Consider the following 20723-nt stretch of genomic DNA (forward strand, 5'->3'; position numbering starts at 1 on the left):
TTGCACAGTTCAATTGAATACAGTAAACTAATTTAACATATTCATTACTGATTTACCTCTTATGAAGACAAATAATCAAATTTGGTCTATTCTATTACGACCACAAGTCATTTTTAAATGATAAAATAAAATATTACGGAGTTAGCAAGCAAAAATTAAAATATAATTTTGCTATTATAGGTTTGATACTAAATTGCTAATAAAGAAATGAAAAATAATTAAATAAAAAAAGCAATTGACGATAATTTTAATTCTGAGATCCAAAACATTTAAATGTACGATGACTTTCGTGGGGTAACATTTTTGTTACTATTTGATTAAAAAATTAACTTTTGCTTTGTTTTTAAAATATTCCGTGCAGTTTTGCTAAGAATAGATTATACATCTTATTATCAAATACCCATTGTGAAATATTCATTTTAATTATTGAATTATTATTTTCTCTTTCAATATAAGTTATAAGTAAGTGAGCACTTTTGGGAGCCTCTGTAATTATTAAAAATTATTGATATATAATCACCTGAAACGGTTTTCTTTTCTTTAATGAAAATATATTAAACAATCCTTATCCAAAGTTTTATTGGTGATTCTGATTTTGTCATTTTGTAGGTACACTTTGAGCAAATACTACTTAAAACAATTAAAATTATTCAATAAAAACAATATATTCTGCAAGCTAAACATATTATCTTCTCCACGTCGTAATTTTTTAAAAATTAATGTTGTACCAGAACATTAAAAATAATAAAAAAATTAAAATTTTTTCAAGCTATGCTTAAAAAAATTTTTTTTGAATAAGATATTTTATAATACAGACACTTTTCTTGTACACATCCTACACTTTATAAGAATAAAGGAAAAAAACACAAACCTGGAAATTTTAAGATTTTTACCTGGAAAAATCAGGGAAATTTGAAATCTGTTTTGAGTGGCCACCCTGATAAAGAATTTGAAGGACAAAACTTAGTCCTTCTTTCATGTTTTTTTTTTTTACTGGTTAAACAACAGTTTATACCAAGACATGGGAAAAACCTGGTACATAGTTGTCAATTCTACTGGATTTTCCAGTAGACTAGTTTTTTCCAGTTTCTCCTGGTCTACTGGTATAATTAAAATTATCATTTTTGTGCATTTTCTGAAAATTCCCTAAATTTGAGTGGTTTCATAACAAAATCCCTATTGAAATAGGATTTTTGTACAGATTATTGCTTGAATATTTAAATAAGTATTACTAATACATAATGAAGCGAACCTCAGTTATAGAATTTTCCATTTTATTTTTATTCTGAACTCTTTTTTTTTTTAAAGTAAATAAAAAAATATTTTAACTGTCTTACTTTGACTTGGTCTTTTAATATTTAAAATTATGAGTATATACATAATACATAACATTTCAAGTCTGTTTTTAAATGTCGATCATAACTGGAAAATATTGAATTTTTTTTATTTTGATCACCATAAAAATCCCCAAAATTCCCTATGTGTTAAATATTTATTACATTATGCAACAATTATCATAAAATTAATATTATTTCATAAAATTTACTGGATTTTTTCCTATCCATGTTGGCAGCTATGTTGGTAAATACTATTAACCCATGTTTTCTTTATTTGCAGATATGATGGTTTATTATTTATAACTGATTGGAATATAATTATTTCCAAGTTATAGCAAATATTAATAATTATAATGTACATGTATGTATACATTTCCCTACAATAATAGAAGGCACTTTGAGTTTTTGATATTGTTTTAAATTTCTCAAGAAATACTTAAAGGATTAATTTATAAGATATGTTTGCTTTGTTCACACAATTGTTCATATTTAACAATAAGATTTAAAGCTTTCAGAGATTTTTGAAACCGAGTATAAATTGTGAAAGATAAGTATTTTGAACACCCTATGCCAGAAAGTTAAGCCATAAACTTGTAACTTGCATCAATTACGTTAGTTGTCAGTTAAAAAAACTGCGTAAAATTCCATAAACCTAGAGTAAATATTTATAGATAGAAATTTTTATAAGAAACAAATTTTTTTGCTACAATTTTATAAATATTCAATAAAATCAAGAAATGTTTGTAGAGCAATTTAAAATTAATTTGAAAATTATTTATTGAAAATTTAAAATAAAAAGTTTGTTAAAAATGGAGCAAGATTTATTAGTAGGTAATTAAAAGGTAGTTATTTCATACTGCGCATATGCAAAAAAATTAAAAACGAAAATTTCTTAATTTTGTAGTGAATTGTGTTTGGCAACTAATGAAATAACTTTGATTCGAATATCTTTAAAATTTAAAAAGTTTCAAGCAATTTAGTAAGTAGTTTTTGTATTTTTTAAAAGAAAACTCGAAACGATCAGGAGTTTTCCTCAAATTTTATTTTGTTTCATAAAACAAAAGTTAACAACAAATGATAATACCTAACAATTGTCCTGTGATCAAGATGTGATGGTTTAAGAGATGATCCCCCACAATACCATCTCATTTTTCAATTTGAATATCATTTTTAATAAATATTGTTTAATAGTACGAAATGAATTTTCAGGAAAACCCATGAATGTTAAATTAACCCGGAAGTTGTTGCAAAAGAATGATCATTTTCTTCCAGCAAAAAAATGGTCATATCATGGTTATTTTCTTGTTTTCTCTTTCCCTTTTTTTCTATAATCTTGTTCATAGTTATGTTTTAAAAATTTCCTCTAGTTTTTATTTTTAAATGTTAGCTATGGTATATATTAATCTTCCATTTCTTTTGTTATAGATTCGGACATCACTGCCAGTGGTTTGACATCTAAAGCTGAAGTTGGCGATAATCAAAAATATATATTTTCTACAAATAGTAGTGACTTGTGTTCTGGCCGTAAAGCTAGATTGGCTCATTTAGCTGCACATATCAACCAGTGGGAGGATGACCTTCATAGACCAACTGACTCGACCAATTTTGTGGCCGCTGCTCGCTCCAAGCTTTCTTCAGTTGATACACCAGATTCTGTGAGTACTACTTCAAACCTGCTCCCAGGTGCCTCTTCGACACTTTCAGAGAATGTTTCCAAAATTGATGTTAAGCCCAATGTGGCTGTTGCTTCTGTGTCAAAACCTGGATTGCTTTCACCTTCAAAAATAAAGAACTTTGATAATAGTTCAAAATCAGTTAAAAACAAGTTGGGTGTTTGGGATCAAGCTATTAAAGCAGCATTGGTAAGTGATTTTAGCTTTTGTCATGAAATAGTAATTTTTTTTATGATGTTTACTACTTTTTCCTGCTTTTTTTAATACAAATAAATATAATGCAGTTTGCATAGCGTTTCTAAAGAGGCCTTATTTTAGATTTTTGTTTTTTAAGAGCCTTTAAAGGTGCTTTTTTCATTCATTAGGTGTTTTTAAGCAGTGCTTAATTTTCCTTTTTGAAAATGGGATTTTTTTTACCATGTCAGCTTTTATAGTACCATAATAGCTTTTATAGTATTAAAATGCATTAATGTTCAAAACCAAGACGTTTCACTTCTTGCAGTGTTTTCATCATAGAAAAAAAATGGGTGAGAATTTCTCACCCTTTCTCAAAAACAGGGTGAGATTTCAAAAAGTTAAGTGAGATTTCTAAAAACTGAAAAAATACAAATAGACTTGGAAAAAAAATTTCTTTTGTTATAATACATTTTCAACGTCTTCTATTTTTTAAAGCATTGAATATTTTTGCTGCACCATCATAGAAGATTTTGCCTTTACTAGGTATTTGTCCATCTTACATTAGCGCATAAAAAAATTTGAACGTCTTACATGAAAAACCATACCTACAGTAAACACGTGGTTGCAGAGAAATGTGTTCTGAAAGGGGTTCCGTGGTTCGGAGGGGTTGTGTTCTGTTGTTCGAAAAGGTTCTGAACAATGCCTACTGGTAAATAGGGAAGCTGGATAACGGGGCAAGTGTTGAAAATAATGAAGATCCAGGAAGAAAAGTGAAACGGATTTTATTCTAAATGACGTAATTCGAAGCTTTTTCCAAAATGCGAGAAATTCACGAATTTTGAAATTGATTTATAGAATGCGCGAATTTCTCGCGGTAATCATTTTTTAATACGAGAAAAGAAAAAAATATGCGAGATTCTCGCGCTGTAGTGAAAACACTGTCTTGGTATTGCTATTTACGAATATGTAAAATTTTTCTAAAAGCAAATTGAAGTTTGTATGTAACATAACTTTTTTGTAATATTAAAACAGTGCCTAATGAGGTTATTACAAATATAATAAACTTTATATAAAACTGTTTTCAGTCAAAATATATAATTAAAATAATGAATATATATTTGTTATTATTTATTAACAAAATAGTTTGGGTAGTGCAAAATATTTAACCAATTTTTATAATAACTGAAAGTTGAACATGAATTTTAAAAACAAAAATGTATATCAAATTGCAATTGCTACTGAGCAAAATGCATATGTTTAAATTTTATCCCAATGAACTAAAATTAATTAAATTTTATCCCAATGAACAATCTAAAATCTGTGTTTAACAATAAAATTTTTTTCGATCTTTGAATTTAGTAATTTAAAATTTTTATGTATCAGTAAGAAGTCAACAATATAGCAAACTATTTATTTTGAAAACTGTATCTGAAAAAGGCAATGTTTTCTCTCTCTCTCCCCCCCCCCAAGTCCGACGGAAGCCTGGGGTTTTGTTAGGCTTAGCTTTTTCAAAAAAGTCTGGGTATTTTTAAACCTTGTTCAAAACCAGAGATTCAGCTGCACTCTTTACGTCAAATCCAGCAAAAACTGTTATTTTGATGCAAAAAAAAAAGTTTATGCAATTATGGGATGCATTAATTCTCCTCTGCAAGAAATAAAATTAAATAGTGTGCTTAAAGATTTAATTTATAAAGGCAGCCTTGCCTTAAGCCATGCCTTAAAAAGATTTATTAATATTTAAAGTAGAAAGAATAAATTTAAATTTTTGTGCAGGTCTAAATTTTTTTTCTTTTTGAAACTGCGTTTGATATTTTAAATTATTTCAAATTCACATAGAATTCTCTAATTTTTAAAAATTTAGAATTTTTAGTAAGCATGTTATATTAGATAGCGACCCACTTTTAGTAAATAAGGATCTGAAAATTTGGGAGTCGTGGATCTTAAGAGCGTGTAAATTTTTTGAAGTCTTGCATAATCACTGAAAATATTTCACTACTCTTTATCATTGGGATGTTGAATTTTTCTTTGGCAGTAGTTATTTTATTAATGTGTTTTTGCAATGACCAAGTGCAATGGGCCCTTGGTTATTGCATTCTTATTTTTTATAGTAATAGCTATAACAAAATGAAACCGATGCTCATCTCTCATTTTCAATTTAAAAACGTCCCATCTCAAGTTAGTTTATTGTGTGTTTTGGTAGAAATGCTTGAAAATGTTATTGTTTATTTTTCTTAGCTTAATAAATTTTTTTTAATGTTTTTGCCTTTTTTTCCCTTTTAGGAGAGTGAAGATATTGGTAAACCTCCCAAAAAAAGACTAAATGAAAATAGAGAATTTATCGAAGAAGATAGACCTGTTAATAAAAATTCTTCAAATAATTCTGTAAAGAGTTCTCTTCAACAATTCAGTATGTTTTGTTTTTATTTTCGTTATTAGCGACTGAAAAATTATCCCTTAAAAATATTAATGTATGTAAATGCCTTTAAAATGCATAGAGGTGCTAGTTAAAGATTTTTTTCCCCTTAACTATCAAGAGTTACAATATTTTGTTTGTTGCTATTCCATAATTTTTTTCTACTTCTTAAGCAATTTTAAGAGTAATTAAAGCAAAAAGAAAAATTTTAGACGAGAAATAAAAGAAAGAAAATAATTATATTTCTAATTATTCTGTTTAAAAAAAATTATATTTAATTTATAATTGCACACAGGTAGAATTGCTTGTGTTTACTACAGGTTTAAATTTTTAACTGTTAATTTTTTTAAATATTTTGTTAAAATTTTCTCAATTAGTTTAAATTTCATTGCAAATCACTGTTTTTTTAATATAAGTGTTTTTTTAAATTTTTTATATCAAGCATAGTGAAATAAATTGCTCGTAAAAAATTATTTTTTCCAATTCTAAATTGTCAAAAAAATTGCTTGGGTATTTTTTTAAAGATTTTTTTGTCAATTGTAGAGTAATTATTTCTTGCTCATACAAATTCGAAAGTTTATATATATATATATATATATATATATATATATATATATATACAAATATATATATATATATATATATATATATATATATATATATATATATATATATATATATATATATATATATATATATATATATATATATATATATATATATATATATATATATATATATATATATATATATATATATATATATATATATATNTATATATATATATAAACGAAGAGAGAAATAAAAGTTGAAAAAAGGAAGCATTTATTGCCAGGTTATTAATAATGTTTGATGTTTAAAATAGGTAATAATTTTTAATATTTTCCAAAATTAACAAATGTATATGTTTATAACGAATTGTGTCTGTTATTTCAGAAGATAAACATGTAAAGGAGGATTTGAACAGAAGCTTTGATCCCACTGACCTTCCATTGTCTGCCCGCAGAGCTCTGTTTGAACAGGCCTCTCAATTGGAAAATGCAAAGCCTAAAGAACATTCTTTTGAGCCCAAGCTCTCTGTTGCACAGCGAGCGGCTTTGTTTGAAAATGCATCTCAGAGAAGCTTAGTCTCAAAACCTCTAGCACATACTGCAAAAAATATATCGCCTCAAAAGCCAAATACAATGGCTAGTATCAATGCAAGAAGTCCATTGAAGACTCTGCTTACACCTGAAAAGACACCGAAACAAGAAAGCACAAAAGGTTTGTAAAAATCATTTTTTTTTAAATATTTATTTTTAAATCAGATTTTTATTTTTCATCATGGGTTTGCCACAAATCAAAGAAAAGGGAGAACATGGAATTTTTTCTGTCTGGAAATTTCTTGTAATTTTAATTAAATTCCCAAAAATAGTCAGGAAAATAAATAAATTTATGTTTGAGGTACTTAATTACGAATAATTTTTCAAAAAAAATTGGTCTTGTAATAATTAATTTAATTTTTTTTTAAAAATTTAAATTACAAGTATTTGTGTTTTGTAATGTATTGTTTGATTCAAAATAATTTAAACTAAAAAATTAATAAAATTTGCAAAAATTGTATAAATGCAATAAAATCAGCTTGAGAAACCAAGGAATTGTTTTTACCCCCTCGGTATTTTTTTATACTCCACTACAGATTTTTTTTAACATAGATTTTTTTTTACTATTTATTTCTAAAACTTATTACGCTAGGTTGAATGAAATCCCTGTTCATGTAATCAAACTTAAAAAACACAAACTTAAATATATATTTGTATGATACAGAATAAAAGTTTTCAAAGTAGATCAGTGTTTCCCAAACTTATGACTTTTGTCTACCCTTTCTAAATTTTTCATAACGCTGTGTACCACTAAGAGAAAAATAAATGTATTTTTTACTATAAAAAAATTACACAAAAGTCCCTACTGGCAGTTGACACCACTACTTATTAACTGTTAGCTCAGCAAAAAATAACTAATAGAAAAATACTTAATCGTAAATTTTCGTTTGTTGCAAGTTATTTCGCATAAGAACGCTTACCCCCGCTAAACTATTCCTGTACCCCTGGGGGTACGCATACCACACTTTGGGAAACATTGATCTATATCAATGATTAAATAAAATCAGATGATTTTAATAAATTTAACCTTAAATAATCAATTTAATCAAAGAACTTGGCATTTTAATCACGAAATCCCTTGGTAGGAAAATGAAGTAATGATTTTTTAATATTTTTCTTTATTAATTCATTTGTTATATTTTTTTTTGCAGTTTTGGGTTCTCCTATTGTAAAAGCTTCCCCTATCAAAAAGATTAATACTGACACACAGGCTGTTGAAAAGATGCTGCTAGCCAGAGTAAACAGCAAAATGCAAATAGAGGAAAATGTAAGTGAACAAGAAGAAGTGAAAGATAAAGCTGAGTTAGTAAATTATTGGGAAAAGCTCTCTGCTTCTTCTAAGTCTGGAAATAGTCATTCTGAAGAAGTATGTTGTTTTACTTTATCAAAACCTTTTTTATTGTGCTGAAATATTTGCTTATAAAAATTGATTTTCAGTTTTATTTTATATGTATGCAACATAAACTTACACTAATAGGGCTCCCGTGGTACTTGTGAAAAACCTTGAAAGTCCTTAAATTTCTTGATAGGGTTCTTGAAAAGTTTTTGATTTTCCGAAGTAATTTTCAAAATAGTATTAATCTTCTCTGCTAAAAAGCATGAAATAAAGGAACTTCCATCAAAATAATAGAAATTTTGATCACTTCCTCACCTTTTGCCTTTTTCTTTTTTGCAAGAACAGGTTGATAATCAATTAAGTGGCAGTCAAATAGTCTGATCTAATTTAGAAAAAGACTCTTAAAATTATTTACCCCTCTCCTGTGATTGGATTAAAAAGTACAAGTCAACCAACCCAACACCACAACCAACCAATCAATGCTAGAATTACAAGACTTGAATACATTACGTAGAACTTCAGACGGGTCATTTTGGTTTTAGATAAATTTAAAAAGCACAGACATTTAATTAGGATAAATAATTTTTTTCTAAGGTAATCAGCATTTCACAGAATATACTTCTTATATTACATAGTTGCCAACTGTTCTGAATTTTTTGGATTTGTTCCTAATTTTTAAATCAAATCTGAAGATCTGATATTTTTATAAAGAAATCGGAATTTTCATAAAATTGCAGTATGTTTGCTTTTAAGCCAATCCCTTATTCTGATTGCTGCAACCGCGCTTCCTGTGTTTATTGTGCTGAAGTAATTTTTAGTAGCTTTTTATTAGAAAATACTATTCCAATAGCTGTTGATGATCATTTCACTAAGAGAAATCTTTAACTACTATTTTTTAAACAATTTATTGTAGTATTTTAACACTTTTTCAGAAATATTTGTTTGTGATGTAGATTATTATTTACCTGTGTTTTATAATTTTGAGAAGAATAATTATATATTAATAGGTAATGGTTGTTTTTGAATGCCTAATTATAAAATATTAATATTATTAATTTCCCTCAAAAGATAGTGTTTCTAGTTTTGTTTTACTAATTTTCATACAGTATTTAAATATATGTCTATTAATGTCATTATTTATTAGTTAAATTTTGGTCTTACTCTCGTAATTTTTGCGTATTATTTTGTCAAGTGTAAGAATTTCATTATTTCTCGAAATTTGTCTTATTGTATTGTATTTTAGAATAACAGTGATTCCCAATCCATTGGCTACAGGCTGTCCTGTTTTGATCCTTTTTCACAATACAAAATGGGCATATAAAATTGATGTAAAAATAAAGTATCAATTTTTTATAATTCTATGTTCCATTAATTTTCATGAATCTGTTGATGAACTTCATCGTCAGAACATTTCTTTTAATGCTTTAATATCCATTTATCTTTTGAAACGTCTCTAGCCATTCTTGATGGACTTGGTTCATAACATTGATTTTAACATGCAATGGGGTCCCCAACTTTCTTCTGTGGGACATTCCAAACTGTCCCATATTTTCAAACTTCATTATTTTTAACTTTGAATGTTATGGCTGATTTCTTCTTCAGATTTCCTTCCGCGTAATGTGCTTTTCTGTTCAAATTTATTTTTACCTGAAAAATTATCATTACCGCGATGGCTTGGTCCAGCAACCGTTCAGGAACTGTCTAAGTTTTGACTTTTATTCAGTAGCAGGATTTAAAATGTCTTCATTAGAAGGCAGGCGTTCTTCCCCGCTACTCAAACCTAAAACAATGTTGTTATTATCATCTTCTGAATCATTTTCAGTTAATTGTGTAAGAAAATTTAAAAGCTTCTTAAATGGTGTGATTATGACAACCTGACATACTTAGAATAAAAATTTAGAAAAGAAACTTCAAACAGTCTTAGAAATGTTCCTTGAAATTTTTCTCCTGAATTCAAACTGTTTTCACACACCAACAAACATAAGTATTATGACGGATTGAAAACCTTCACTTATACCTCATTCGCTTCAGATGTATGCTTTGCTCTTGCTTCCAAGGGAAAAATGTTATCGTTTTCAGCATTTATGCATTAACCCTTTTGCGACGGGAAGCGCAAGCGCACGCTTATTGCTGAGGCCTGCAGTCTCTCTCGCGAGTGTCTGTTCAGGGCCGGAGGGTTTTTTACTGTTTAGCCTCAATCCATGAAATAACCGAAATATCACCGTGTTGTTTAATAATGTTCTGCAGAGTATTTAAATGACATATGCTTTATGTATATTTCTATAGATATTTTATTTACTTAAGTTATTTCTTGTTTAAATATATATTTTACACATTTTATTTTCATTATGTACTTACCATTTAATAACTTTTAACATAATATATCTGAAAACTAAATATATGACTTAAAATAATTTTTTCGTATGAAAAATTTGAAAACACTAATATTGCACTAAAAACTGGACCGCAAATCGGAATACCCAATGCTATGGCAAAAAAAAAACAACCTCCTTTGCTTACTGTAAACAAATACCACGCACGAATTTAAAGAGCTGTCATAAAACATTTCTTTCTCTTCCTTTCCTTCCCTCCAAAAGCCATGTGTATGTGAGTCATACTACTCTCATTTTGAGTAGAAGGTCAAATCTACATGTATCTGAAATCAAATAGACATACAATGCCATCTTCTGGCAGAAATTTTATTTTTTGAATCGTTCAAGGACACTGGCACAAATGAGTGATGGCCGGGGGTGAGCGAGAAAACGCTCTAGCACACAAGCATGTCAGTGCGTCTCTTGCTGGCACGTTTATGTGACGGTCGGAGCTAAAGGGTTAATGTTCTTTGCGGTCCTAGCTATCCTGTAGATTATTATATTCCATTTAATTATGTTACACCTTTTTAAAATACGGTAAGTTTAGAACTTATTTATTTTTAAAGCATATTGGCTTTGTTTCAGGATATAACTGAGAAACAAGATATTCCAGAAAGTGATATGTATCAATCTGAAGATGATCAGGATGGTTATGAAAGTGAAACCGAATCAAAATATGAGAGAGAATCGGAGTCAGAATTTAATTACAATACAGAAATCACAGAAACGGAATATAGTGAATCTGATCATGAAAGTGATTCCCCGTCCGAAAATGTCTTCAAATCGCCCAAAGGTTTTCCCATTGGGAGCTCTCATGCTCCCAAACCATGCATTTCTGGAACAAGTATGTATTTTAAATTAAATAAAAAAATAGATTTGTATTGGAATATTTTAAGATTAATTTAATTATAATTGTAATTTTGTTTATGTAATTAAACTAATAACAGCAAAAGAAAGGAATTTGTGGCAGGCAGACAATTATACTGATGATACATGCGATGCCACTTCTTTGTCTGATGGGAGCTCTTATGCTGAAAGTACAATTTCAACTGACATTAGATCTGTAAGTATAATTTTTAAAATGAAAATAAAATTATGTTTGACAGTAGCTGTTCAAATATTACCTAAGCATATTTTTAATTGTTTTGATCAATTTTTATTTTGAATATAAAAAGTTTTTTTTGGTATATTTTTTCCTATATGTAAGTTCCTTTTTATTTCTTACTGTATTATAAGTGAAATATTTCCTTTGTTTTGCTTTTACAAATTTAACAAAAATTTATGTAATTTTTTATTAGAAATTTGGGAATTTCAGAAAAAAATTGGTATTTTAAATGCTATTTTTGCTACAAGACATATTTTTAAGTTGGGTGCAGAATCTGCAGATGTGGCCCGCTGACTGTTATTGCGCATCCCATTTGAGATTTTGAATACAAATTTTATTATGAAAATAAAAAAGATGTTGAAAATATTGAGTCTCACATTTGATTCATCTCTTTTTGACGAGCTCAATTTGCACGAATCCTTTTGTAAATCTATTTTATTTCTCATTCGCTTTTTCAGTGGTTATTGCCACACGATTTCTAGTATTTAAGAATCCAATATTTTGAATATGTTACTTTTATTAATAACTTTTAGACTCGCTTTATTTTTACTGGTTTCATCCTAAATAATTGTTATTTAAATTTATTTTAAAATTAACTTCATTATTGCGTGATATATTTAAATTAAACAATACTTTGATAATTGTAAAATGGTTTGATAAAATTTTTTGATACAATTTTTTGATAAAAGGGCAAATTTTTTATAAAAAAATATAAATAGGTGTTTTTTATTTTTGAATGAGTTCTAATAATTATAAGTATTTAATTCTCTGCAAATATATTACTAAATTCACTGATAAAAAATGTAGCGCTTAGAACACTGATATTTACATAAAAAATTTCCGTATTTGCTGTCAACATGTGTGAATGTACGTGCAACTTTTCGTTAGTCAACATGCTGTGTTAGTGGCCCTTCAATCAGAAGGTTGTGAACCCCTATTCTAAATTAAAAACATTAAAGGTGTTTTATTTTTATATAATGCTATGTTTACCTTTATTCCATTTTTCAAATTTCAATGTCTTGCAATGGCATGTCTATGTTACTTAATGCTAAACTTCTCCCTTCAAATTTGTAACTGCTGTTTGTTATATTATAGTCAGCTATTTTTTCATTTGTGTTTTTTTTTTAAATTGAAAATAAAGTATTTATTTTTGTTAAAAAATTTACTTAATAAGAATATAAGATTATTAATATTTTATAACTTAAAAAATTATTTTATTTTTAAATTTTAAGTAGTAATATATTATTAGCAATTATTAATTAAATGTTTTCTTATTTATAGGTTGGGACACAACCAAGCTATCCTAGCAGCTGCAGCTCAGTGGGTTCTTCCTATGATCCGGAAAGTTCCAAAGAAAGTGAAGAAAACTTTATCAAAAGTTTGCCGAGTGAACTTCGTGAAAGTAATTCCGCCACTCCTCTGTTGTACACCGTCAGTTTTTACAGGAAGCAAAGACAAGAAACAAAGACGCCTCCTATGAAAAGTATCGTAAGGAGAGAGCAAGTTTCTACTCCTTCTGCTGATAATCAGAAAGATTCAATTCAGGAAGAAATCAAGGTAAGTTATCAGTACAGTTTTATGGTGAATGTTTTCAAATTTGTTTGTTAGAAGAATGTAACATAAAAGTTAATTGTAAATTGTCTTTTCAACCTCAATATACAAGAATGCCCTGTGGCAGAATTTTTTTGAGCTTTCTATGACAATTCCGTCCAGTACTAGTACCTTTCTGAAAGACATTTTTAATAGCAGCAAATATATATGTTACTAATTTAAAGTAATAGAAGTGCTTTCTGTTTACAAAAAAATCCTTCATTTATACAATGGATCAGTTTATTATTTCTTTTATTTATAAATGTAAGAATTTTTTTTAAAACCTAAATATAAAAGAATGTATATTCAAATACTATTGGTTATATTCTCCTGCTCTAAAAATGTTTCATTCCACCTCCGATATGGGAGAAAGGCATTTTTTAAATATATTTCTGCAAGAAAAAAATATTTCGAAAAATTCTGCAGATTAAAAAAAAAAAAAAAAACAGCTCTTTCCAAATAAAAAATATTTCTCCAAGAACTCTAATGCTCTGCAACAATGTTGCCAGAATTCTACAACAGGACAAGACTGTTTTAAATAAATATAAGTTATGTTTCATTCTCATATTTAAATTATACTTTTTTTATTTATTTTTTTTCCTTCTCATTTGCTCTCCTTTTTGTGTAATTTCTAGTCAAGGAATTTTAGCTTCACATTTATTCTGGTATTTGCTATTTAAAGGCAAAAAGACCCTATAAGACTTTGTGACAAAGGCCTTTTATTTTTTATGGCACCGTCTACTGAGGAATAAGTGGACTGGTAAATGTCGCCTCATGTTAGGTGACATTTAAGAGCCAAATAAGATAATGATTTAAATCAGGATTAGTATTTTGTATGGAAGAAACCTATTTCTTCAAGAACACTGAAAAAGACAGGATGACACTAAGTGGAAGAGACTGGGCAAAATGGTAGAAACTAAGGAAACCAATACACGTTTAGAAGCATTATAAGAATAACTTAAATTTTAAAAAAATTAAATTCAATATAGTATCAAAGTAAAGTTTTCACATTTTCTTTTACAAAAAATAGTTGAAAATATTTAAAAGAATTATAATTCTTATAATTACTATTATTTTTTCTAAGAATTTGTGCTGTCTTGATTGTTTTGAAATTTTTCTGGGTAGAAACTAACAGTTAGTTAGAAATGAAGTAAAGCTATCAAAATAATATATAAGCTACTTACCGAAACATTTAGTTTTTGCCACTTTTTCTTACACGAAAATGCCAATCTAAAATTTTAGTTACTTTCTTGAAATTTGAATTCACGGTTATTCTTATTGAATTAACTACGCAACAGTCTTTGAAAAAATGTGCAACTAATTAAATGCAATACGTTAAACATGCATTACATTGTAATTTCTGATCAGATCACCTTATAGAGCAATAAATTGTTCTCCTGGTAAAATGACCGGTCGTGGTAGAAATAGGTATACAACAAGTATTATTCGAAGGAAACAAAATACAAAAAAAAATAAATAAATAAATAATATTAACTGTATGTAATTTTTACGAAAAGTCATGAACTCAATTGTGCAAAAATAAAAAGATGATAAGCACATTTTCGATACAAATGTTCTTAAACGGTCATTTGACCGGCTATGGTATGCTAAGTGTTAATATGCTCGCACCAGAACCTTAAAGTTTTGATTCTAGTGAACAACTTTTAATCTAAAGGTTTTCTATTTTTCTTCACAATAGATTTATCAAGAAGAGATTGTGAAACAACAAACCATTATTGGACAAACTAGTCAAGCTTTGAATTTGTGCCATGCTACAGCGGAATTCTCTGGTTCAACTGAACAAGTTGAAGGAGAAAGGCTTCTACTCATTGCAAGTGAGTTTATATGTGGTTTTGTTTTGTTTAAGTGGATGTTATTTATTTTTTTTGTAATAATTAGCAAACAAAACATTTGTAGTATCTATGTTTTGCACAGTTGAAATTTGTTTTTAATGCATGCATGCCTATCTTAAAATTTCTTTGATTGCAAAATTCAGTAGAGTGCCGATTACCTGAACCAACCCGAACTGATGCCAATCTGGATAATTGAACAACTTTTAAAAATGGCTATGTGAATGCTTTTAAGTAACTTCCTTTTACACTTTTTCCAGGCTTTGTATTGGCAATTCTATTAGTGCCTATGACAGCATATTACAAATGGCATGTTTTGAAAGTTTTTATTTTTTCTGAATTCCATTGAAATTCTGTTTTCGTATATGAAACTACTTGCCACCCACATTAAAACTGGACAAAAAGAATATGAGGATCTTTTCAATGTCACTTAGGCACAAAGGAAGCAATTTTCCACCTCTTTCTGTTATTCTAAAAATAAAAAGCATTTTCACGATTTTTTTTTCCAATAAGGTGGAAAGAAACAGATGATCCTTGAACAATTCAGATAATTGGACAATCTGGTAAATCTGCATTGGGATAATTAGTGTTCTACTGTAGTTTAAAAAAAAAAAAAGATTTAGTATAGTTTTCTATTTGTTTGACTGTTATTAATAAGTTATTTAAATTAGTTTACACAAGCTTTCCTATAACTTATCTATAATTGTTCAGTAATTTGAAAAGAAAAGTTTTTGTACTTTGACAAAACATTTTGAATGATAAATGCTAACTCAAGGTGAGACACAAAAGCTGCAGCCTTCAGACATTTAAATGTAGAAAGCTTTGGAAATAGACAACAATTCACTTGCAAAAAATATAATAAATTTGATGTTAGGTTTAATACTGGGTGGTCTCTTTTTTTCAATACTTCAGAAAATAAATCCATCATAAAACTCTTCTGGTAAGCACAGGTCTCATGACAATGAAACATCCTTGCAATCATTCATCCTTTTATTTTCTCTGATTTCTCATTTACTTTTTTGTAACACTTAGTTTGCAACATGCTGGATTTATTATGTTAAGCATAGAATAACATTTATTATTCTAATTTTAATTCAAAAATAAGCTTTAAAATAGTTTTAATGTAAGTCTGACTGTGTGCAGAGATTAAAAGCTGACTTTTTATTTTAATTTTAGCTCAAAAACGACAAGCTTTGCTAAATGAAATACAACGATTGAAAACCCTTGGAGCTGAAGGTGAAGTACCTGATGGTACTGGTACTTTAACTATATCAGACCTCCAGCTACCTTTAAAACAAGAATTTTTAGCTGCACAATTAGAAGGAAAAATAAGTAAGAATTCATAAATCAAATCATTAAATAATTTTCAGTCTTCTAATTTTAAAGCTGTATCAAGATTTCTACTAAATTGGTGTTATTGTGTGCTTTCTTTATATTTTTTGGTATATAAATGATTATTTTTACTGTTTTTATTTATTAAGTTTTTTTAAACTTTTTATAACTTTCCTTGAAGTGTTAAAAAAGTTCTACATAAACTCTGTATAATCAGTTTGTTGCTAGATTTTCCTTCCTCTTTTATTTTCTTTAGTTAAATTCTTAAAGAATATTATTATGAATTTTATGTAAATTTATTTTAAATTTTAAAACTAGTTAAAAGGGAATATAACAACCTAATATCTGAAGAGCACTTTTATTAATATTGTTATGATTAATACAAATGACTGTTATATTTAAAAGTTGTTTGCAGTAAAAAAGCTCTCCCGCGCCACAGGTCCTGGGTTTGATCCTCGGGCCGGGCAAGGTTGGCTCAGCCTTTAATTCCTTCAGTGGATCGATAAATTAGTGCTAAGTATGTTTGGGAACTAAACACTGCAGGTTCCGCATTCGGCTGACCACCTGACCGAAACATCTGCTCCTGCACCCCAGAGTCTAAGGTCAAGAAAACTGAGATGGGCGCACTAGGCCTTGACCCTCTATGGGCTGTCGTGCCACTGAGCCTAGCTTTTTCAGTAAAAAAAAAAGAAGAAAAAAATTTGTTTTACAATTAAGAATTATTGTTGTATAAAGTGTTTGGGAGATTGCTCTTAGTTAAGGAGTCTTAAAGTTTATGTATTGACAGTAAAAACTACGACTATGCCTTTATTTCTTGTTTACCACTTCCAGTTGACAAAATTTGTTATGTATCTCTTGGGTTTAAAATTTAAAAAAGTTTAATCACCGATCCGAAAAACCACTAACTGAAAGATTTTACTAGTCCATTGTCATTTTCATTGGTTCATTTACTCTAGTAGATTTTTCGTTAATAAAATGGGCTTAAATGAAACATTTCTGTACAGAAAATGCATGGAATGTCACAATTATGATGAAATATACTATTTTGTAGCAAAAGCATAGTCTGTAGCATGAAATTGAAAATCAAATTTTGCTCAAGAATTCAGGGCCCTCTTACTCTTGTCATTTTAATTTGCTGATGAAAGACAAGTTTTCTAAGGTTACTTTTTGACTCATTGTTCTTCTTTTGCAAAAACACACTGACATTGTTGTTAGTCTTTCACACACTGAGGGCTTTGGAATTAAAATGCTTAGCAAAATAAATTATCGTATAGTTAAGAACTTTTCCCATCAAACTTAATGTTTTCTTCTTCAAAAAATGTCATTTCAGATCTTCATTATATTCTACAAATTATTTATTTCTAGAATAGAAATTGCATTTTAAGGAATTATTTTTTTATGTATATGGTCTTGAATGTTTTTTAATCCTGAAAAATATATTTAGATATCACCTTGTTGAGGTATATTTTTTTTACCAATAATAAAGCTGGTTTTAAAAATTGTTTTATGTTATTAAACTTTAATGTCCATTTTGTATAGAGAAAGTATATAATACCTTTGTGCTAAATGTATGTAGTATAGTTTTATATACCTCTATTTTGGTAATGGAATAGGAGCATATTTTTAGTATTTCTTTTAAATTTTTTTATTAAGTACTACTATAATTTGGTATATTATATTTGGGCATTTGTTTTATTGAAGTAAATGTTATGTTGATTAACCCATTTTCTTCAATTAGTTACTATTAATATATGCAGTTATTATTCTTATGCAAGTGTGAATGCATGAAAGCATAATTAACTTTGGCATGATTTTTTTTTTTTAAGTACTAACTTTCAAAATTATTTTCATTCATTTCATCTATACATTTATTTTTGCACTTTAATAAACCTGGTTTGTATTTGTATTTTTTGCATGAGCATGCTTTTTTATTTTGTTTTTCATTTTAAACTAAGTATTGCATTTAAAAATTAATTTTTTTTTTTAAAAAAAAAGGATTCTTAGTTCTCTCTTTTTAGTCACATTGCTTTTGCTACATATTTTAGGACCAAACTCACTTTGCACTCATATTTTGATGTCTTGCACTTCTGGGTGTCTTGAAATTATAGGTAAATTAACTTTTAATGAATCAATACAGTTTCTAGTTTAGCAATGTTGGTTTGCCATGGTCTCTTTCCTGACTTTTTTTGCTGACAGAAATACTTAAACTCTTTATTACTCTCTGCATTTATAGAGTTATTTGAAGATTCACAATCTTCATTAGTACTAGATTCCATGATTTTAGCTATTAAAATTGTCACTGATTCACAAGCCGTCAGAGAGTTATCTCAGTGCGATTACTGCATCAAGTCAGTATCTGGCTCCGTTCTGAAATGCTGTCAGTATTCTCCTAACTATTAGACTACCTTTTTTTATAAGCCATTAACGTTAGTCTTAATAAACTTTTTTTCCAAGCAGACTTGGAATGTTGGTATTTCAGGAAACTACTATTAGAGGACGCTCTATATACAGGGGTGAGAGTTTTTTGCTTTAGTCTCTCTAATTTCAGCTTTTCCTCTTTTTGTGGAAATTTAGTCGTTGAAATAAAATTATTATATTTATTTTCGATTTTCAAAGATAAGCAGAAAATGCAAACTACGTCGCTGCCAACCCTTCCCATTTTCTCTTATTTTAGCTGTTTTCTCTGCTTTTGTATAGCAGAAAATAAGATTTTTCTGACAGATAGCTTGTATTTTCGTAAAGCTTTTAGAAATCTTAAGTCCTGAATCTGCTAATATCTTGATTCTTATTCACGCGATTTTCATATCAAACATATATTTTCGTATTTACCCGAATTCAAAGTTGTGCATTGCAATTCTTATTCATGTAATTCAAATATCGTATATTGCGCTTCTTATTTACAAGATTTTGAAATTCAATATCGCAATTTGTATTCACGCGTTTTTAAGTCTTTGTAGTGATTCTTATTCAGCGAATTTAACATAAAGCATCGACTTTCGTATTTACCTAATTTAAAAGTTGCATATTGCGATTCTTATTTACAAGATAAATATATATGTATATATATAATACTCATTCTTGGATTTTCTCTTTTTTACTTTCTGACTACTCTCGTCCCTGTATATACCAGATTTTTTTTTACATTGTTATAGGAATGGATAGGGGACAAATATTAAAAGACGTTAAAGTAGGAAATAGTTATTCATGGAAGAGGTATCATAGTTCTTTCCTTATGTCTTTCTGCATTATTTAGTATTTTCTGGAATTTTTTTTAAAAGGAAGGAGACATCCTGGTGTTTGCCTTTATTGTATTAAATTAATAGAGGTGTTTTAAATACATTGCTAAAGCTAGTACTTTTAACTGAAATTGGTTACTAAGCTTGGTATTGGACTTTAATAATTGCACTCAATTCTTTATTATTTTACAAAATAGATTGAATTTGATTGTTTCCATAACAGTTATTGCTTATGATTTTTAATACATTGCTAAAACTAATAAATCTGATTGTTTCCATAATAGTTGTTGCTTATGGTTTCTAATACATTACTAAAACTAATAATCTTAACTAAAAATGGTTCTTAAATGGGAAATTCTGCTTGCTTTCCTAATTGCACTTAATTCATTGTAAGTTTATGAAGTTGGAGTGAATGAGTCTGCTCTCATAAAGAGTTGTTGCTTATGGTTTTGGGAAAATTGCTACTTTATATTTCTATCTTATTTCTACTTTATCACTATACTTGTTGGGTAATGTTTAAAAAATTCTAAAATGTTTTGATAATTTTTACAGATTCCATCTACATTATATATATTTTAAAAATATTCTCTTGTGAAAGAAAATAGAAATTTGTAAATTTCGTGTAGTGGATTTCTGTTATGACATTTGTGATGAATGTATTTTCAATAATTATGATCTTATTGTTTTAACCTGACTATAAATGTAACTCAATTTCTTGAAAATAATTCCTATTATCAGTATTTGATGATTGTTAACATTAGGTATAGCATGCAAATCAATTGTTTTTAAGTATGATACATTTAAATTTGTTTAACTCTTTAAAAATAAAAATAATTGGTGTTTGAACAAGAGCTTCTCATTGTTTAACTTGGCTGTTCTTACCCTTGTGTCTTAATCTTTTTCTTGATTTGCTTTTTTAATGGTAAGCAAAAAATTGTAGCTATGATAAAAAAAAAAAACATATATATATATATATATATATATATATATATATGTAAATGTCTTTGGATGCAATAAGTTTTGTATTTGTACACATATTATATACACATATAATTTATACACATAATTGGTGTATACTTCAAAGCTTATTTGAAGTAATTTCTACCTATTATGGCAATAGGAAAATGTAGAAAATCACATGTAATTGCAATTATTGTCTT

The 20723-nt window shown here is 27.9% G+C and overlaps 1 protein-coding gene across 2 annotated transcripts in view; it reads left to right on the forward strand.

The window, feature by feature from the left end:
• LOC107441418 (anillin) overlaps window positions 1-20723 on the forward strand; it is a 41519-nt gene that overhangs the window by 5854 nt on the left and 14942 nt on the right. The window contains exons 4-13 of one of the 2 annotated variants that reach the window (XM_043040658.2): window positions 2763-3199; window positions 5468-5594; window positions 6537-6863; window positions 7894-8108; window positions 11036-11294; window positions 11398-11513; window positions 12837-13112; window positions 14845-14980; window positions 16172-16327; window positions 18373-18435. In XM_043040658.2, coding sequence (XP_042896592.1) covers window positions 2763-3199; window positions 5468-5594; window positions 6537-6863; window positions 7894-8108; window positions 11036-11294; window positions 11398-11513; window positions 12837-13112; window positions 14845-14980; window positions 16172-16327; window positions 18373-18435 — 2112 coding nt within the window. The remainder of the gene's footprint in view (window positions 1-2762; window positions 3200-5467; window positions 5595-6536; window positions 6864-7893; window positions 8109-11035; window positions 11295-11397; window positions 11514-12836; window positions 13113-14844; window positions 14981-16171; window positions 16328-18372; window positions 18436-20723) is intronic. The other variant, XM_043040663.2, reaches the window with a different exon arrangement.

The sequence above is a fragment of the Parasteatoda tepidariorum genome, chromosome 4 (genome assembly GCF_043381705.1).
Source record: "Parasteatoda tepidariorum isolate YZ-2023 chromosome 4, CAS_Ptep_4.0, whole genome shotgun sequence".
In the NCBI taxonomy this organism is placed as follows: domain Eukaryota; kingdom Metazoa; phylum Arthropoda; class Arachnida; order Araneae; family Theridiidae; genus Parasteatoda; species Parasteatoda tepidariorum.